Below are 21,117 nucleotides of genomic sequence, written 5' to 3' on the forward strand. Positions count from 1 at the left end.
TATGAATTTAGAGAATAGACCTGGTTCTGTTTTACATTTGTCTGCAATCCCCTTTTCAAAATTTCTTTCTGCCTCTCTCCTCACTGCCGTGTAGTTGTTTCTCGCATATTTGTATCGCCGGTAATGTTTGGGGGTTTTCCTCTTCCTATCTTGATTCCAGTTTTGGTCTTTTGGTCTCTGGCCCTCTCGCAATTTCTGTTGAACCAATCCTGTTAACTTTTTCTGCATCTCTGCTGTGGTATAAATTTTTTGTGCCTTTATCATATATTTCACAAAACTTGACATACATCTCATTCCTGGTAAATATCAAATCTTGCATGGAGGGAACGTCCCCTTCCCTCATCCTTGTAGCTTGTTTAACATGTTGATACAAGAACGTTTCCACGATGAATTCTACAAATCTACAGGTCCAAAAATCCTCTGTTCTAGCTTCATATGCTTCCCAGTCTATGGATTTCAAGTTGAAGTCGCCGACTATCAACAGTCTTGATCTATCTTTATCCGATCTCGGTATAATCTCTCTCATTATTGTTATAAGACCCTCTTGTTAACTATCTAGCTCCTCCTTTATCCATGTGTTGCTTGGCGGTGGACTATATGCATTTATGATTATTAGTTTATCATCCTCATGACAGATCTCTAGTGCTATTACGTCAACTTCTCGTGGATTGGCAGTCATTATTTCGTTCACCTTTAGGTGTTCTTTCACCAGCATAGCAACGCCACCGCCTTTCATAATTTTTCTCTCCCGTCTCCAAATTGAGTAGCCCCTTGGGAATATGACCTCATTTAAAATAACATCTTCAAGTTTTGTCTCTGTGAGTGCAACAATGTCTGGTGTCTGCAGCTGTATTACATCACTTAACTCCAGTATCTTCGAATCTCACTCCATCTACATTGGTGTATACTATTTTCAGGAACATGTTCCCCCTCTCCTTATTCTTCACTAAACCTCTCTCTAGCAATTTTATTGGTTTGCCTTTATGTACCACTTTACTGGTCTGCCTACCCCTATCACTTCGTAGAAAAAAGAATTGATTTCTTCTTCGTTTCTGCTCTCATTTAGATGTTTTGCCTCTACGAAGTTTAGTTTCAGCTTCTCTCTGACTTCTCTTGAAAGATCTCGTCTTAACAACCACACTTTCCCATCCTCATCACTTTGTAATTTTCTAGCATTCCTTAGTACTTCTTCCATCTGTTTGGCATCTTTTAGGGTGATCCTCAAAGGTCGAACTTTCCCTTTTACGTACCCGCCTTTTCTCCTGTAGCCGCACACATTCTCTATGGTAGTAAGACCTTCCACGAGGCCAACAGTTTTATAAACTACTTTAGCTTCTTCTACAGCTCTTTCTGACCTAGATGTTATCTCCATTTGTTTGTAACCAAAAATTATCTGGGACTTACTCCGATCAACTGTGTTTTGCACCAACTTCGGGTTAGATGCCAATTCCTTTCTCACTTCCAACCTAATGTTTGTTTTATCCTGGTTGCTGCAGTGTTTGGCTTCCTTTACTGCTTCTTCAATTTTTTCCTTTCTCCTTGGCTATTTGTGCATAGGTGAGTTGCATATCCTTCTTGCATTGTTCTATTCCCTGTGTAACTTCCTCCATCTGTGCTGACAAAAGCTGTTTTTCATGTTGAATTTCCTTACCTAACCTATTGTAGTCATTTATGTTTAAATTTACTTTAACTTCTTCCGAAGCTATTTTTAAGAGTTTATTTTCCTCTTTCATGGATTTGCAATTTGTTTCCAATTGATTCTTGTCCTTGCACAAGTCTTTCACTAAACCCTCAAGACATAAAACTTTGCTACACAAATGGTCATTACTTTCTTTCAATTTGCTGATTATTTCTTCATGAGAGCTCACTATAGTATCTAATTTTGCCAACTTGTGTAGGCTGCTTATATCAATGCTTTCTTCATTGAATCCCCCAAAATGAAGCTCTGTTTTGGTTTTCCTTTTGCCTGGCGGCCATCTTGAATGTTCTTCTCTGCACTGGAAATGCTAGGGCAACTTTTTCTCGTCCAATTTTTTCACTTCCCTTAGCACATTCCTGTTATCTCATCTATTTTTCAAAAACACTATACCTTTATGTTCCCTGGGAACACCACTCTCTATCATCAACCTGTACTACAATACTTAGGATTGTTGAAATATGCTGGAGCTTCTTTGATGCAGATGTTGACACTAGGGGTGTCAACTATTAAATTGAAAACTGTGGTGTGCCAACCGAGAAAACTCAGTCGGTGGGAAACTGCGCCAACCGAGTAAACACCTTTTGAATATTTCGTATCCATTCAAAATTCGTGCGCGGTAGGTTGTGTACAAAATGGGCTCTTGAGACCTCCAGTGAGAGGCAGCCATCTTAGAAAAAATTCCCAGAATGTCCTAGGGCTGCTGGCTGGGTTAGTACTGAGTGAGCAACCATGGGTGGCACATGCTCCTCTGGCTCCCAAACACCTGTCCGACACGGTGTTGAAAGATCACTCTGTCGGTGAAATTCAAACCTTATTGTTTGAAGAACGTAAGGGGTCATAATATTGGTGAAGCTAGGTGCATTAAGGACCTAACACAAGGGTCGGATGCAAGTGATAAAGCACCTATGAGGACGATACACCGAGCGTATCCAGTTGTAGCTCTGAGCGTCACCCTTGCAATCCTATGCTATCTACAATTTATTTCGATGATACATAGATGAATCGTTTTCTGCGTTCAGTGATGATGCATCTGATACAAATAGCATAGATGAGCAGTGTTAGCGGCTTCCATGGTGGTGTTTTCCATAGATATTTTCAAGAATACCTGAATCTCTTCCTAACTGACGGACACTCGTGAGGTAAACAGAATCACTTCCTGTGTGGGACCATACAAAGCGATCTTTTCAAGACTACCTTACAAATTGATCTTTTCCTATAATCTTTTCAATACTACCTTATGCTTTACAAGCTTGGCTACATACAACCTACAAGTACTAAAGCCAAGGGGTGTACATGAGTGCGTTATTTGCAAGCACATAGAATGAAGAAACAGGAAGCGAAAATTTATCTGTACCTGGTGCACTGAGAGCGAAGTCGCACTCTTTACCATGGGCTACTTCGTTGATTATTACTCACTTCCGAAGTACTGAATGTGTAATACAGTGTGTTACTGTGTAAATAGTGTGTGAAACTGTACATATTGTAATTTTAGTGAATTTTTAACAGGTAATATTGCAACAATAAACATTTATTGTGGACACATTACTGACACATGTATCACAGTTCCAGGGAACATTATGAACGTTTTACTGTATACATATTGTAAAGGACACAAATATTCATCATATATGCAAAAAAAACAAAAACAAATAAAACCGCATTGGAAATACATAAAACAAATAATTGAAAATATATTTGTGGCAACACCCGGTGCTTGAATGGCCCACGTGACCGTGTCTGGGCGATTCACCCATGGACGACCAGGCCCTGATGACATCACAGCGCACCTTGTCCATGTCCCCACAGCCAAAGTAAGTGGAATTTGGTATTTATTTTTACATAGACATGTTCATGGAAGGGAATTTATCATTTTACGAAGAAAAAAATAATTTTTTAGAAACACTTTATTTCATGCGCACCGGGGAAATTTCACAATAAACTTGGCACAGCATGGTGGTTAAGTGCTCCATTGCTCAGCGCCCATGATTTGCTCAACTTACCAGCTCCATCACGGCTAAAGTATGTCACTTACAATATTTTTTGTTAGTTTCCTTGTGATCAGAGACTGCATTTTAATAGTATAAGAAAAGAAAATAATATTTTTTGGAACGAATTTATTTTTGGCGCATCACAGGGGTGTCATATTTTAATGCAGAGCAGTGCAGTGGTTCAGGCACTTGATCACTGGTGTGCATAGTACCCTAAAGTGCTTGTAGGTATATCATAGGATTCAAAATTGGCATGCAGTCACTTGGGTAAGAGATGGAGGCCTGAGGACTCCACATGAGTGTCCACCAGCTTGAAAAAATTTCCTAGCATGCCCCACAGCCATAGGTTTACACCAGTGGATTTACCATCACCACCTGGGCCATTCGACAAGTGTGTACAAGGTGAGAATAAAGGTGATGAGTCATTTTCTGGGTATAGAGGTGCTGTTACTAAGTGAGGATTTTGTGCCTCAGTCACACGGCGAGCCAAGCGCCAACATCTCACGAGGCCTGAGGACAGAGACGACAGTATGCCCTTGATGTCAGGTGTTCATGGTAGGCTTATACTAGGTAGAAGAGCCTCATCTCCTGCCATACAGTTCTATCACAAGATGACAGAGCAGTGTTGTGTCTCCACTCATAGTGGTGGCACTTGCGGTGGTGTCGGCGGTGGTCGATGAGGTGGTTGAGCCTGACCTCAGGCTGGGCTCAGGGAGTAGTAGAACTCCCGAAACCCTCTCCAGGTATGGTGTTGGCGCCAAGACAACAAGCACTAGTGTACTTATATTGGAGGATTGCGACAATTTTCTCCCACATATATGTACCAAGTGCAGGCGATGAGTCACAATAACGTGGCTAAAGTAAGTTGACCAGACCACACACTAGAAAGTGAAGGGACGACGACGTTTCGGTCCGTCCTGGACCATTCTCAAGTCGATTGTGATGAGGAAGTAGATGCAGGCAATAAATAGGCTAGAGAGAGGTGAGGAGCAAAGTGTAGTAGTGGAGATAGTAGTAGGATCTGCAGAGGGCCTATTGGTCCATACGAGGCAGCTTCTATTATAACCACCGAATGAGACGGAAAAGTAATAGGAATAAGAAGAGGATAGTAAGGGAACGTAAAGAAAACAAAGAACAGAGAAGAGAGAAAGAAAAGGAAAGAGAAAGAAAGATAAATGGAAGGGTAAGCTATGTTAAGTCACGTTTGTTAGAAAGATTAGAGCATTTAAGTATATACTGTGAAAGAGAAGAGTCCACAGCAACAAAGCCAGGACTCAAGTTCATGTTGGGTACATTGTGTATTAGAGCCGATTCAACAAGACGGTGTCTATGTAGAGTAGAGGCAGGAAAGATTAAAGATCTCTCTAGCCTATTTATTACCTGCATCTACTTCCTCATCACAATCGACTTGAGAATGGTTCAGGACGGACCGAAACATCGTTGCCCTTCACTTTCTAGTGTGTGGTCTGGTCAACTTATATGTACCAACATTTTTTTTGTTTTTTTTTTTTTGTTTTTTGAGATATATACAAGAGTTGTTACATTCTTGTACAGCCACTAGTACGCGTAGCGTTTCGGGCAGGTCCCTGGAATACGATCCCCTGCCGCGAAGAATCGTTTTTTCATCCAAGTACACATTTTACTGTTGCGTTAAACAGAGGCTACAGTTAAGGAATTGCGCCCAGTAAATCCTCCCCGGCCAGGATACGAACCCATGACATAGCGCTCGCGGAACGCCAGACGAGTGTCTTACCACTACACCACGGAGACTGCTGAAGATTTGATAATACTAATGTTGTTGTGACACCCACATTCCCCTATACTGGTGACAATATGCCTGAGTTGGAATATTTTATGGCGTATTTTGATGAGCCATTCATGCAGCATTCTGTTGCGGAAGTGTGTTTTCTGCAACACCTGGCTCGCACACCACCAGCACAGAACAACAACAATGCAATATAGCACTGCTCAAAGGATGGAGCCAGAGTCTATCGACACGCCTCCAACATAACAGCCTCTTGAACTGAGGTTGGGTAGCCGGTGTGTGAGGTCTGGGACCATCATTCCCCCTCCCGGGGAGGGGGGAGTTGGGCAGAAAGCAGAGCAGCGGCTGTGATGGTGTCATGCTTGTTTGGTTGTTTTCGATTGGGGAGTTCTGCTTGCTTGTACGGCTTTCGGTTTGCAATTTTTAACCAGCTATAGTTTGTTTTGGAATTCCTACCTTTCTGGGTGCCTGACTTGGTAGATGGTAGATATAGACTGCTTCCAATTATATGGGGGTGTCTATAGGCCATTGCTTCTCATGCCTCATCTGAGGAGGCCAGGTTTTGGCGCGGGTCCTTGGTAGGGCTAGAACTCCATTTATTGACTGTTGCCACAGCCTAATATATACACATCAGCCCGGTATAGCTATGGGGAGCCTCCGGGTCTCGCCCAGAAAATGGAGTTTCATTACATTCAATACAGTTTTTATTTTTTAAATGGCGTCTGTTTACGAGAGCGCTGAGGAAGCTGATGTGAACCCCATGTAGCCATGGGAGTTTTGAATGCTACACTATACCTACGAGCGTCCTGAGGTGCTCTGCGCACCTTCGATCTAGCACCTCAAGGCTCTGTGTGCATTGCAGTGGTTAAGGCGCTATGCGCAGTACAGTGGTTAAGGCACCCAGAAGAGAGTATTTCATTAAATTAGTGATTGATTTTTGTGTACTGTATTACACAATCTCTAGGGACTTGCCGCATAGTAAATCTTCATAAATTTTATATAAAACAAATATACCTGAGTTTACTTGAGTTTACCTGAGAGCTACTAACACTAGTTGCCTCAACGAGAACAGGAAGCCAGTAGCTTGTCGAAGGTCTCCCATTTGCCTTGATGATTCTTTCCAGTTGAACTTTAAAACCCAAGTGAGTTTTGGCATTAACGGCTTTGGCAGGTATGTGGTTCCATAGGTTAATAACCATGTGGGTGAAAAAGCATTTCCTGTTCTCAGCCCTACATTGTGGCTTGTTGAGTTTGAAACTGTTGCTCCTAGTTTGTGTTACACCTGACTTTTTGAAGAAATTTTCTGGATCAACATCCTCCAATTTGTTCAGTATTTTAAATGTTTCAATAAGATTAGCCCTGTCTTGCCTGGTTTGTAGTGTTGTTAGCCTTGTGGCTCCTCAACCGTTCCTCATACATGAGTTGACTTAGCTCTGGAATGGAATGAATATGATTTAGTAAATAGTATTATTTCCAAGTTAGCCATAATAATGGTATTTCCTATGTTTGTTTGGATGTTAAGAAGATATCTCTATATAACTGCTACTACTTACTATCTTAGACATGTTTAATTTTGGAAAACAGAATATGATCTTTATTTTTGCATTAAATGTTAATTTTGCTGACTCACTTTCTGTTCACATTATAAGAATTAGATATTTGGCTTCAATTTCTAACCTTCAACGAATTTGTGGAATAGACAAGGAAAACACTGTGTTGATTTGAAGCCAGTAATTGATGCTCCTCCCAGTCTGGGTGTAGCATCATTTTGTATGGCCATTTGCCATTTTGGTATTTTTTAGATATTTGTCAGCAATCTCACCATTTCTGTGGGGAGCCCCGACGGCTCCTTGAAGCTACCCGAACTGATATGTGCTATATTCGTTTGGGGGTCATCAATCACTGGAGTCCTTATTTCTACCGGGAACCACGAGCCAGAATCTGGCCTAGAATCTGGGAGCAATGGCTTATGAGCACTTTACATTTTAAGTACAGTATGTTGCAATTGATATCGACCGGGAAAGCACCCAGAAAGATAAACGAAACAAAACGGACCACAAGCTGGTGAAAATTCTGACCTACGTCTGAAAAAGCAAAAGGCCTCCCCAGGAAGAAAATAAACAAGCAACACATCATCCAACTAGCACTTCCCCTCGTTAGTGCTACCCTCTCTCCTCCCAAAAGAGGGGCAAGGGGAGCTGGCTCAGGTGAGCCGGCAACCCACCCCTTAGTTCTTGAACTGATGTGCTGGGGTCAGCTAGGTCACCTCTGGTCTCAATTTTCTGTTCTGGATTTTGCCCTGTGTGGCTATAGCAGCAGTGTGTTTGGTGTGGCGGCCAGGTGTCTCATTGTTCGCAGAGCAGCATGCGCCTAAGGTGATCTACCCTAGGTGCTCTGTAAGTATTACCCTTGCATTTCAGTATTATTTTCCCTGGGTTGTTCGGGACTCACTCCCGTTTGAGGACTTCGTCGTTTGGCATTGTCTTGGGTTTTCCGTCTTGCTCCAGGTGGGGAGTGTTATTGACTGGGCAGGGCTCACTTTGGCCGGCGCAGCTTGCCCACGTTTCTCTGGCTGCCAGTTTGTTTGATGTGTGTCTTCAGGGGTTTTATTTTATTTTTATAGCATTTTTGCATTTTATTCATGGAGGAGGTTTGCCTAGCTTCTTATTAGGCAAGCCTAGGTTGTGTTGGTGGTCCTCCTCTGTTGCCCCTGAGGTTTCATGGCTGCTACTGGTGGTCAGTTTGCCTGCTGACAGATAGAGTTCTACCTGCTTAGCTAGCCCCAGTGCCTGGGCTTTCTGCAGGGCTTACTCACCCTACTGGCCCTGGAAAACCCCCAGTGGGCTCAGGGGTACCATGGATGTGTCTTCCGAGTCCTCTCTCGCCTTGTGCAATGTTGAAGTTGTTCATTACCTCTGCCTCAAAGAGACGATCATTTGTACTGCCTCCGTTATGTGATATGTTGGGTCGATGACACCTACAACTTGTTCCTCGCGTGTGCTTCAATATACCCATTCCCAATCAGATGATCTCAGGGGTCAGGCAGCGGCTGTGTTGCATGCTCGATTCACCTTACTGCAACGGGCCAGGTTGGTTGCCCGGTTGGAGGCCCTGAAGCTGCCCCGCTTGGTTTTAGGGACTCGGATTTGGGGGCGTTGGTCGCTTCAACCTTGGTTCCGTCCTCAACCCACTTCCTTCCCAGGTGGGTGTAGTTTGCCCTGCTCCTCCACCTCTACTTCCAGCTCCCAAATATCTGAGGGTTTCAGAGTCAGGTCGGGGCTTAGCTCGGGATGAGGCTCGGGTGACTTCTGGGGCTGCCCTTTCCGATTTGGGTACGGAGGTGGTCGAGTCCGATTTTCCCACCGAGGCTTCCGAGTCATCCCAGCAGACTCCTTTCTTGGAAGTTTTTTCTCTGGACGCTGCCTTTTCTTCAGAGGTGGTGGGTGTGGAAGAGGGCTCTGCCCCATGGCCTGTGTCAAGGGTTCCTGGGGCTCAGGAGAGTCCACTTTGAGTGTTTGAGCTTCTTTTGTCCCTACTTGGGCCCTTGTGCCTTCTGGGCTCAGGTTGTTGCTTCAGGAAAAGGTTTTTTTTGTCACCTTCCCTTTATGAATTAGTTTTAGTGTATTTGCCAGCGTGATTTACGCACACTCGCATCGGGCGCATCCATCTTTTGCTTCGATGTTTTGGCCTGAGAAAATTAAAAATAAGCTCCTTGAGCTCCTGTGTTTCTCCGTTTGCAGCCTTCACCTCACTGCCTCCTGCATTCTGTTTCCTTACTACTCTGCCTCTGGACAAGTTCTTTTTTTTGTCTCTGTGGCATTTTTGGGTACTCAGTTACCTCCTGTGTCCCATTATGGGTGTACTAATTGTATTGATTCATCCATCTTTTCCTACCCTGTTGGTTTCCCTGGGGAATTTTGGGTGGTGGTCATGTCTTACGGTCTTGTGTTCCTGGGGCTGTCTTGTCTTGTGTATGAAACTGTGATACTTCTGTATAGTATTACCTCAGTCTTGTGTTCACAGACTATGGTCATTGGCTTGTTTTCTTTATTTAATTATAGGCTCTGATTTTGTACCTGGTGACCTTGCCTTGTATGCTCATCCAGCTCCCAAGCCTATGGGTCTCGGTGTCCTGTCTGTATTACAGCTGTTTTAGCCATGGGGTTCTTTTTTATACGAAAAACACAAATAATTCATTGATATTGTGTATCTTATTTGCTGGCAAATGTGGTAGGTAGGGCTCCACCCAGGTTCGTTTCTGGATATCCTAGGGTTCCTAGGATTTGTCTTTTCAGAGGTTTTCTTCTTCTCAGTTTAAAAGTTTTCTCCTGGCCTCATAGTGGCCAGCTCAGCCTTGGTTTCAGGTGATGCTTCCTCAGTGTCCGAACCCAGGAGTTTTTCCGCAGCTCTGCCTCTTTCAGCAGGTCAGGCCGGTGTGGTACCTCGCTGGTTCAACTTACTCTTCCGCTCTTCGTGTCTGGGTTTTCTGACGCAGGTGTATCGCCATTTGTATGGTGATCAGGTGGCTTCTTTGATGGTGTCCCACCTGCAGTCTTTGTCTCAGCAACAGTATGACGTTTTGGACGATCTTTCTGCCATGTCCTTTCATTTCATGAGGTTTTTGTTTTTGTTGGTTAAGGTTGTCTTGTCCTTTCTTTCTTGGCTTTGATGGGTGATGAGTGATGGTGTGGTGTGGTGTGGTGTTGTTAAGAGTTGATTTACGGCCAGCCTGCTGCAGCCAAGGCAGGGCAAGGCAAGGCAAGGCAAGGCAATTAACAGTGTGTATCTATCATACTGTTAATTGTATTGTATCATACTTTCTTGGCTTTTCCTGGACCAGCATTTTCTGCCGAATACTGTCGCTTCTTATCGTGCAGCGTTGGCGAAGCCGCTGCAGCTTGCGTTTGGAGTGGATGTCACTTTTACTCATTATGCAAGCTCTCTCATGAGTTTTTCTACCTCGAGCCTGCTCATGCACTGTCTGAGCTGTCTTGGTCATTGGACTGGATTCTTTCCTTTCTTTCTTTCTTCTCCTCGGTTAGTCATGGCCCCATTGGTTCGGGTTAGCTTTGGGAAAACCTTGTTTTTGTGGGTTTTGGCTTCTGGGGGTTGGGTTGGGGAGCTTCATGTTCTTCTCCAGCGCTCGGGGTTCTGTTCATTTGGTCCTGGTTGACGTTTTGCTCGTTTGCGGCCTCCTACTTCTTTTTTGGTGAAGAACGAGATGACTGGCTTCCGGAGGGGTGTGTTGGTTGTGAAGGCTTAGTTGGTTAGGCCAGGGGTACATCTTGTGCTGTGTCTCTGTTGGTGCTTTACGTCGCTACCTGCGGGCCACCGGTTCGGTGACGGTGGACTTTCTCTGGGTGGATCCAGTTTCCCTGGTTCCCTGTACCAGAGCTTGTGTTTCTCAGGTTGTTTGCAGTGTCAAGTCTGGCCAGCTTGCAGTCTACCCTCGTGCCCATAATGTGCGGAAGTATACTTCTCTTGCAGCTGTTTTTGGTAATATGTCCTGGGTCGACATTCGGGCATGGGGGTTTTGGAGGTCAAACAGGGTCCTGGCTGTCAGGTATCTTGTGACCATCCCAGGCCCTCTACTGCTTTATGTTGTGTTGGGAAGACTGTCGCAGCTGTCTGTCTCTCCTTCTTGTTGAGACCTGAGGTGCTACCACCTCCCGGGTAAGTCCCTGTTTTTACTTAAAAGTTTTTACTTTTACGTTTTGAAGGTACTGTAGTTAGCTTCAGGGAGCCGACGTGGCTCCCCATAGTAAACCAGCGTTGAATGTAAAGAAACACCATTTTCTGGGTGAGCCCTGAAGGCTCCCGGACACCCTCCCTTCCTACGGTCGGTGGTTTTTATTGTTCAAGAACTCAGGAGGTGGGCTGCTAGCTCGCCTGAGCCGGCTCCCCCCTCCCCTCTTTATGGGGTGAGGGTAGCACTAACGAGCGGGAGTGCTAGTTGGATGACATGTTGCTTGTTTATTTTCTTCCTGCAGGAGTCTTTTTGTTTTTTCGGGCGTAGGTTGCAATTTTCACCAGCTTGTGGTCTGTTTTGTTTCGCCTATCTTTCTGGGTGTTTTCCTGGTCGATGGCAATTACGACATACTTTAAATGTAAAGTGCTCGTAGGCCATTACTCCCTGTGCCTCCCTGAGGGAGCCAGGTTATGGCTTTTGGTTCCTAGTAGTCATAAGGACTCCAGTGACTGATGACCTGAAACTTATATAGCACATATCAGTTTGAATAGCTTCAGGAAGCCTCCAGGGCTCACCCAGAAAATGGCATTTCATTACATTCAACGCTGGTTTTTACATTATGTGGAATTGAACCAATTTTTAAGAGAGGGATAACATACTCATTTTGAGTCCACTGTGAAAGCTTTAGGAATAATGTATTAATGAATGATCAGCCAGAAAAATAGAATTGTAGTGTAGAGCTGTGTTGTCAACAACAGCATGATTAATGTTGTCTAAATAAAAATTTAAGTTCCATCCTAATATGTGCAGCATGAGACTTGGCCCCTTGCTCCATGTAAGATTGAGTTCTGTAAGCAAAATGAATGAATTTGGTTTATATTAGATTTATACAACAGTTCTATGAGAGGTGAACTATATTGCCCTCTTTCCTTATCCATTTCTCAAAGATTCTTTTGAATGAAATTTGATTGAAAGTTAAATTATACTTTGTTTCATTAGGTAAAGTTTTTTTGTGAAGCTATTTTTGGCAGCAAAGATTACAGAAACCTATAGTGATTAATAAACATTCATGTAAAGATACTATATCAGTTTGGTATCTGTGAACGATGTTTCACTATTATTATAATATTTACTCATGAATGAGAGACCTGAATCTGGACAATCAGTGTGTGTATATAGTATAGTATTGGCATAAGTCCTTAGAACTGTAATGTAAACTGAGTACCTACTGATAACAGTTGAGAATGCAGTTGTGTGATAAATAGTTAAAAATATATTATTAACTTATATTTTTTAAATTAAAGCTCATTCTAATTGCTTTCTAACCAAGATTTACAATTGCAAATATGAGCATAGTTACAAACCTAAAATCATAGGTTTCATTACCAGTTACATTATTTATTTTTTTATTATATATATATATATATATATATATATATATATATATATATATATATATATATATATATATATATATATATATATATATATATATATATATATATATATATTATATATATATATATTTTATATATATATTATATATATATAATATATATATATATATAATATATATATATATATATATAATATATATATATAATATATATATATATATATATATATATATATATATATATATATATAATATATATATATATATAATATATATATATATATATATATATATATATATATATATATATATATATATATATATATAATATATATATATATATAATATATATATATATATATATATATATATATATATATATATATATATATATATATATATATATATATATATATATATATATATATATATATATATATATATATATATATATATATAATATATATATATATATATATATATATATATATATATATATATATATATATATATATATATATATATATATATATATGTATATATATATAATACACAAAATACAATAGGTTGTGACTGTACATAAGTTGGTATAATTACCAACATTCTTGTACAGTAGTATATTGTAGTGGTACATTCTTCCACTGTCACTAACATTTTTGACAGCATAGCATTTTCTGTCAAAGAATTCAAAAGTTTTCAGTAACAGATTTAGAAAAACTATCAGCATATGGTTTACTTTATAAATAACCTAGCAGATTTAGAAGAGTATCACAAAAATATAAAGCAAGCTTTCAGAATTATATGTGTGTGTATTATAAGAAAGGAGTGCATACAAAAGTGGATGCTTTGGGGCCAGTTGCACAAGATATTGCTGCATGCAGCTGTTTACTAACAAGCCGTCTCTCTCTCTCTCTCCCCCTGCCTGGCCGGATGCTGTCTCCACACTGCGTCGTCTGTACTGCTTCTCCCCAATCCATCAGCTGTCACCCACCTCTCTCTGTTATGCTTTATTTATGTCATTAATGTTGGGGTTTTTGTTTATATTTCATTCTTTTTATTGCAATTCTTCCCAATATAATTTATATTAATACATGGTTGTTAAATTTTGTTCTATTTAATATCTTGGCATTTGGTTGCCATCACTCTGTCTACAATATATGCTTTCCTTTATCTTTACCCTAAATTATTTATTTGCATAACTACTTCATCTATCATCATTCACATTACTTTAATATTTTATATCTAAATTTATTGATAAATTATGCATCTTATCTTTTGCCTTATATACTTTGTCTTTGGTTTATTTCTGATTTTCTTTGGTGGAGTACAGCCGCTTCAAAATGCTGCCTCAGGGTTTAGTGGGCTCATGAAAAGCTTTTTCTAAATGAATTATCAAATTGTATTATGATGATACTGAACATGTTTGAAACATTAGAATTAGATGGACGTTTGTCACAGGCAATAAGTATTACCTGTGTTGTTGAGTTGTTATTGTTGTTGTTGTAGTTTCTGAGGATAGGTGAATGAGATTTTAACAAAAAATATCATGAGTGCCCCCATCTCTTAGATTCTATGAATTATAAAGAATAAAACATTTCCTGTTCAATTAATCTCTCAATGTGCCTGTGAAGTGGATGAAAATTAAAAGAAGAATCTTGTTGGTTTCTTGTTGGACCTCAGATATAAAATGAAGGAATATGTAAAAGTTCAAAGTAATTTAGTTATGAATTAATCTATTTTTTCTATTTTAAATAGTTTTATTTGATATATGTTTATGAACTGCATTTTATCTTTCCTTGCCCACCTTTTGAACACTGAACACCAAATGAAATACTGTCTTAAAACAAACATAACTGATTGGATAACATCTTTAAATGCCAACTTGTATCTCAACCCTGCCAATCACTTTGACCGCCTCATGGAACTGTTCCATTTCTATGTTGATCATCAATTTGAGATGACAATAAATAAGTGTCTGATTTGGGTGTAACCAATGGGCCCTTGTATGTGACTGTGGGTATCCAATTTTAAATATTTTTAATCTAATTGAAAATCTTTTAATCTCCATGGTGATACTTTGAATGCAAAACCTCACCACATAGCCTTCTGAAGAGCAATTGCGCACAGATCATCAAGAGATAGATATGTTAGAGATGGAAGGTCGTCAGAGAGAATATAGGTTACACATCGATCAAATGGATGTTGATATCAAACTCAAAGATTCACTCATTAACAATCTTAGTGATGAAAATAAAAGACAAAGAGAGCGTATGCAAGAACTTGAGGAGGAAATTCATGCATTAGAGGAAGATATGAAAAGGAATGAGAAGATCGAGGAACTAGAGCAACTGGTGGTGGTTGTTAAGCACAAGAATGAGAGAATTGAGGAGTTGGAAGAAGCATTAAGACAGAGCGTTAGGATTGCCACAGGATATGGAGCTTGAGAAGCGAGACTGAAGAAGATAGACGGAAGGAGATTACAGAGAAGGTCAGTATGAGATTTATATTTACATTTGTAGTATACCTTACCTTACCTTGGGGTTACCTTGAGGTGCTTCCGGGGCTTAGCGTTCCCGCGGCCCGGTCGTCGACCAGGCCTCCTGGTTGTCGGACTGATCAACCAGGCTGTTGGACGCGGCTGCTCGCAGCCTGAACGTACTGAGTCACAGCCTGGTTGATTAGATATCCTTTGGAGGTGCTTATCCACATAACCGTATAGACATAACCGTAATCTGTATAGATTACATAACAAATGTAAATTATTCACAAATTAAGCTTTTTTTATTTACAACTACTTTGAGATGAAGTACATTATAATAATGAATGCAATATTAATATTATTTTGGTAGGATTAAATTCATAATTAAAAAATATTTTCTGTGGGCTAATGTATGTTAAAAAGCCTGGAGCTTTTTGGGCTAATGTATGTTATATTAGACCGGAACATTAGCTAAGGAGTTCAGACCTACGAGGGACCAGCGCCAGAATCTGGCGCCTTCAGAGAGGTTTCAGGGAGCAATGGCCCCTGGAAAACCCCCTTATGGTTGGGGTTTTCCTTATCTGCCATCGATCGGGGTTAGGCACCCAGAAAGGTAGGCATAACAAAACAAACCCCCACATGGTAAAAAACTAAAACAAAAAAACGAACAGAGAGGTAGAAACTCCCTACAATCCCAAGGAAACAAGCAAACATCACACTTTACTGCCAGCACCGATCGTCCGGCAGACATCCCCGTCCCAAGAGGGGGAGGGGTGGAGCCCCGGACCTCACCACGCCGGCTGCCTAGCATCGGTTCGTAAGCTAATGTCAACCGGGATAGACACTTCTCTGGCCTCAGTGTCCTAGGTGGTGTTTGCCTTTCGTGGCGCTCACTGCCGTGTGTTGTGTTGTGCGGTGGCCAGGTGTTCCTCATCAGTATCGGGCTGCATGTGCTTAGGGGCTTCCTTCCCTAAGCGCCCTGTGAGTACTGCCCCTGTGTGACAGGGTTATTTTCCCTGGGGCATTCAGGAACCATTCCTGTAGAGGTTCTTGCTGCTCGGCATTTGCCTCACCCTTGGGCCCAGCTGGGGCTTGGGGCCCTTGTTTGGCCCTGGGTAGGGACTGGTGTTGTGCTGGTTAGGGCGTCAATGTAAGAAACGCGATTGAAAGCTGTATCCTAAAGTATCGGTAACAACACCCGCTCTTACTTTCTTATAAATAATGGAAGTGCAGGGGTCTATATAGTAATAGTCACCAGTTCTAACTACATGAGACAAGAAATACACCTTGGGGTACAATTTTACAAAAGGGATTTTATTTAACAAATACCAGATTTCCTCATACTACTTAGAACAGGGGGGGGGGGAAAGGTTTACTTGGATCCACCACAGGATTGATACAGACAAAGAGAATGGAGTAGGGTCCTTCTCCTTCTACAACCTGGGACTTAAGGTCTTTTTTTTTTAGATATATACAAGAGTTGTTACATTCTTGTAGAGCCACTAGTACGTGTACCGTTTCGGGCAGGTCCCTGGAATACGATCCCCGCCGAGAAGAATCATTTTTACAACCAAGTACTCATTTTACTGTTGAGTTGAACAGAGGCTACAGTTGAGGATTTGCGACCAGTAAATCCTCCCCAGCCAGGATACGAACCCATGACAAAGCGCTTGTGGAACGCCAGGCGAGTGTCTTACCACTACACCACGGAGACTGGTATTCCACTCCTCATAGGTCACTACAAAGGGCCTGGGTATACAAATGAATATACAAAATAAATGTGGATAATCTTCCCATGTGACACACAGCTGAGAACATACACCTGAATTAACAACACACCACTCTCCTTAAACACAGGGTTCCAAAAATCCTTATTTCCACAAATTCCTATCCCTAACTCATAAAGAAAAGGGGAAGCACCGCTATAAACATCTATAATACTGCACTTATCGTATTTGTTGGAGACCATCCACAACACTGGTGTGGTTCTCACTGCCTCCCACTCCCAAGTGACTGATAGGGGCTTGCACATGTCCCTGCCTGCCTGGTTCCAATACATGTAATCTCCCCTCCCTATACATGTCATACACATTTCCCAATACTTCATTTATATGTCTTATAATGTTCCAGGCTGTTTTTGTGCATTTAACACTGTTGTTTTTCTATATTTTCTTGCATTGAATCTGCTTTTTCTTAACCATTTTATCCCTTTTGTTTACATTGGTTTTTTTTTTTTGAAGATTACATTTTCCTGTCGAGATGATGCTCTGTGCATCTGAAAGGTGTCAGAGTACCTGACTGTTTTTCAACATTTAAAACTGCGATTTCCTCCTACACAAGGGTCTCTCTCAATAGCACTGCTATTTCTCCCTACACACGAGTCTCTATCTTACATCAAGGTGTTGTGCGACCTGCCACCTAAGCGGCGACCGGTTCCTGTTGCCTCTGGGGATGGTGTACTTTTGCGGGGGTTTCTTTTGTTTTTAATTTCATTTTCCTGGTGGGGGTCTGCCTAGTGTGGCTATAGTTCCACTGGTAGTGTTTGGTGGCTCTTTGCTAGGCCCCCGTGATTGGTTTTCATCGCAGGGGTTTTCAGTGTTGTCCTCTACCCCCTAGTTAGTTTTGGGTTTTAACCGATTAGCAACACCTTTGCCCGGCTTCCCGTAGTTGTTACCCTACGGGCCCTAGAAAACCCTGTCGGGGCTCGGTGGACCATTGAATGTGTCTTCCGGGTTCCAACCCGTCTTGTGCGGGTTTGTTGGTTGCTGTGCCCTTGTCTCAAGTAATAGTCACCACTTTTACCTCCGTCATGCTGCCTGTTGGGTCACTGACATCTTGACCCGGAGTCTTGCGAGAGATATTCTCTGCTTGTTTTCCAGTACTCTCCTGATGTTATTACTGTTCAGAGTACAGGCGGCATCCGTGTTGCAAGCTAGGTTAGGTTGCTGCAACACGCTAGGTTGGTTTCCCACTCGAATGCTCCGAGCCGCCCCGTTTTGGTTAGGTGCTGTTTGCCCCTTTCCCTCTCTGTTCCTGGCTCTGGACCGTCTGCGAGTTTTGGGGTCGGGGCTGGGTTTAGTTGGGGTCGAGACTCGGGTGGCTTCGGGGGCTGCCCTGTTCGGGTTAGGGACGGAGGTTTTTGAGCCTATTCTTCCTGCCAAGGCTTCTGGGTCTTACCAGCGGCCCTTTCTTGCTGCCTTTCCCATTGACTCTTCCTTTTCTTTAAGGGCGGAGGGCGTGGAGGACGACTCTGCCCTGGGGCCTCTGTTGCGGGTTTCCGGGGCTGTGGGGATGCCTGCTAGCAGTTCTGGGGCTGTTTGCCTCTTCCTGCAGTTTTTCTGCTTCTGGGCTGAGTTTTTTGCCCATCTAGTCTGCTTAATTCCCGCTTTTGCTGGCGTGTTTTCGTATCTTTTGTGTCGGTCACAGCCCCCTGTTCCGGTGGCCATTTTCTTTCTGCTGAATTCCCGGCGTGGTGACCAGGGCGGCGCGGCGGTTTGTTTACATGCGCCTGGGTGTGTGAGCGAGCGTCTGGGGTGAGTTTTTTCACCTCTTTCAGGGGTTTTATTCTCCTGTTGTCGTTTCTTTGCTTTTCTAGTGTTTTCTGCTCGTCTTCTGTTCCTCTGGGAACGTTTGGGTGTTGGTTTAACACCGGGTTTTCCGTTTTGTCTGTTTTGGGTCTGGGCCCTAGGGTTTGGGCTCAGTGTCCCTGTCTATGTTTGCTTCCACACCTTGTCCCTGAGTTTTTGGTCTGTTTTGGCCATTTCCCTGGGGGTTCTGTCTGGGGGCTGTGCCTTGCCTTTCTATGGTGTATTTCCACCAGCAAATGTGGTGGTTTGGGCTCCCCCGAGTTCGATTCCGGGTTCCTTTGGGTTCTTTGGTTTTGTTCCAGAGGTTTCTTCCTCTTGGGCTCCTTTGTGGGTTCAAGGGGTTTTGTTTCCTTGTGTGTGACCCAGTTCTGCCTTATGGGATTCCAGGGTCTTCCTGGCTTGCAGGCTGATCTTTTTTGGGTCTTGGCACGTGTTGTGGTCATGCCGGGACTTTGGGTTTTGTTGTCGAGGTGGGCCTTTTGATGCAGTTTTGTGCTTTCTTTGTGCCTTCTTTGCCTGGCCGGCGTGGTGCTCTTTGCCCCATTGGTTGGCGGCATGTATTTTTCTTTTCACGTGTATGTGACCAGGGATCTTGTGTTGGTGCTTGTGGTAGTTTTCAGGACTACAGTTATTTGATACCTGGTTGATACCTGGTTGATGGGGTTCTGGGAGTTCTTCTACTCCCCAAGCCCGGCCCGAGGCCAGGCTTGACTTGTGAGAGTTTGGTCCACCAGGCTGTTGCTTGGAGCGGCCCGCAGGCCGACATACCCACCACAGCCCGGTTGGTCCGGCACTCCTTGGAGGAATAAATCTAGTTTCAATAAATGATGTTTCTTGCTGTCGCCTCGTTTTGTGCGACGCTGGCGGAGCCGCTCCGATTTGCGTTTGGGGTGGATGTCACATCTGCCCCATTCTGTACGCTTTCTTGTGTTTTGTTTCACCTCCGGCCTGCTCATGCGTCGCCTGAGCCGTCCTGGTCCTTGATCAGGGTGCCCTCTTATCTTCTCCTCAGTTTATGGTAGCCCCTTCGGTTCAAGTTTGGTTTTCATAGGCCATATTTTGTTGGCATGGGCCTCTGTGGGTTGGGGAGCTTCAGGCTTTTCAGGTGCAGGGGTTTCTGCTCTTTGGTACTGGTGGTAGGTTTGTACATTTGCAGCCTTTCTCCGTCCTTCTGGCGAGAGTCGAGATGGCTGCTTTCCGGAAGGGTCCTTGGGTTATTGATGCTTGATTGGTTTGGCCGGGGGTGCATCTCTGTGTTGTCCGGTTGCGCCTCTTTGCCGTTACCTGCGTACCATGTCTGGGGATGCGCTTTGGGTTGATCCGGTTCCCCTCGTTCCCTGTTTCAAGGCTCGGGTCTCACAGGTCGTCCGCAGAGTTTTTAAGTCTTCCAGCCTGCGGTCTATCCTTGCGCCCGTGCTGTTTGGACGTTTGCAGCTTTCGCTGCTGTGTTGGTGACATCTAGGGCTCATTTCGGGCACGAGGATTTGAGGGTCGCACAGGTTCCTGGCTTCCCATTCTTTATGCGCGTGTCTGCTCCTGTGCGTTCTTGTTGCCTTAGGTCACAGGTTGCAGCCTGTTGTCTCGGCTTCGCGTTGCGGGGTTTGTGGAGGCCTCGTCCCAGGTCAGCCTTTTCTTTTCCTTCTCTTTGGGTATAAAGCTCCAGGGAGCCATAGGGGCTCCCCACAGAAAACCAGCGTTGAATGTAATGAAACACCATTTTCTGGGTGAGCCCCGGAGGCTCTCTGGCAACCCTCCCTCCCCACCGGTCGGCGTTTTTTTCACAGTTGGTTGAAGCTTAGCTTCCGAACTGATGCTAGGCAGCCGACGTGGTGAGGTCTGGGGCTCCTCCCTCTCCCTCTCAGGGCGAGGAGGGCTGCGCGTACAATCGACGCGGCAGTAAAGTGTGATGTTTGCTTGTTTCCTTGGGATTGTAGGGAGTTTCTACCTCTCTGTTCGGTTTTCTATTTTAGTTTTTTACCATGTGGGGTTTGTTTTGTTATGCCTATCTTTCTGGGTGCCTAACCCTGGTCAATGGCAGATAAGGAAACCCCCAACCATAAGGGAGGTTTTCCAGGGCCATTGCTCCCTGAAACTTCTCTGAAGGGGCCAGGTTCTGGCGCTGGTCCCTGGTAGGTCTGAACTCCTTAGCTAATGTCCCGGTCTAATATAACATAAATTAGCCCGATGAGCTCCAGAGAGCCTCTGAGGTCACCCAGAAAATGGCGTTTCATTACAGTCAATGCTGGGTTTTTTTCAGGAGGGTTATTTTGTTTTGTGACTTCCATTGTCATGGCTGCTTTGCCTCAGTAGTGAGTTGATCTTTGATCCTCACATGGGTTTCACCCCTTTCAGAAACCAAGACAGAAAGAATCACTGGTTTGGCCCTGATCACCAGTGAGTAGAGATAGTCATGGGAGCCTGATATGTGAATGTAACTTTGCTGCATCAGTATCATTAGCCAAGGGAAGCTATTGAGGATAGTTGAGATAGAGGTATTTTACTACACACTACACT

The 21,117-nt window shown here is 43.1% G+C and overlaps 1 protein-coding gene across 1 annotated transcript in view; it reads left to right on the forward strand.

The window, feature by feature from the left end:
• The window catches only part of LOC123769493 (trichohyalin), a 518,341-nt gene that overhangs the window by 443,107 nt on the left and 54,117 nt on the right, over window positions 1–21,117 (forward strand). The window contains 3 exon segments of the mRNA XM_069308773.1: window positions 14,640–14,966; window positions 14,968–14,991; window positions 14,993–15,025. Of these exon segments, the coding sequence (XP_069164874.1) occupies window positions 14,640–14,966; window positions 14,968–14,991; window positions 14,993–15,025 (384 nt within the window).

Source organism: Procambarus clarkii, chromosome 63 (assembly GCF_040958095.1).
Source record: "Procambarus clarkii isolate CNS0578487 chromosome 63, FALCON_Pclarkii_2.0, whole genome shotgun sequence".
Classification (NCBI taxonomy): domain Eukaryota; kingdom Metazoa; phylum Arthropoda; class Malacostraca; order Decapoda; family Cambaridae; genus Procambarus; species Procambarus clarkii.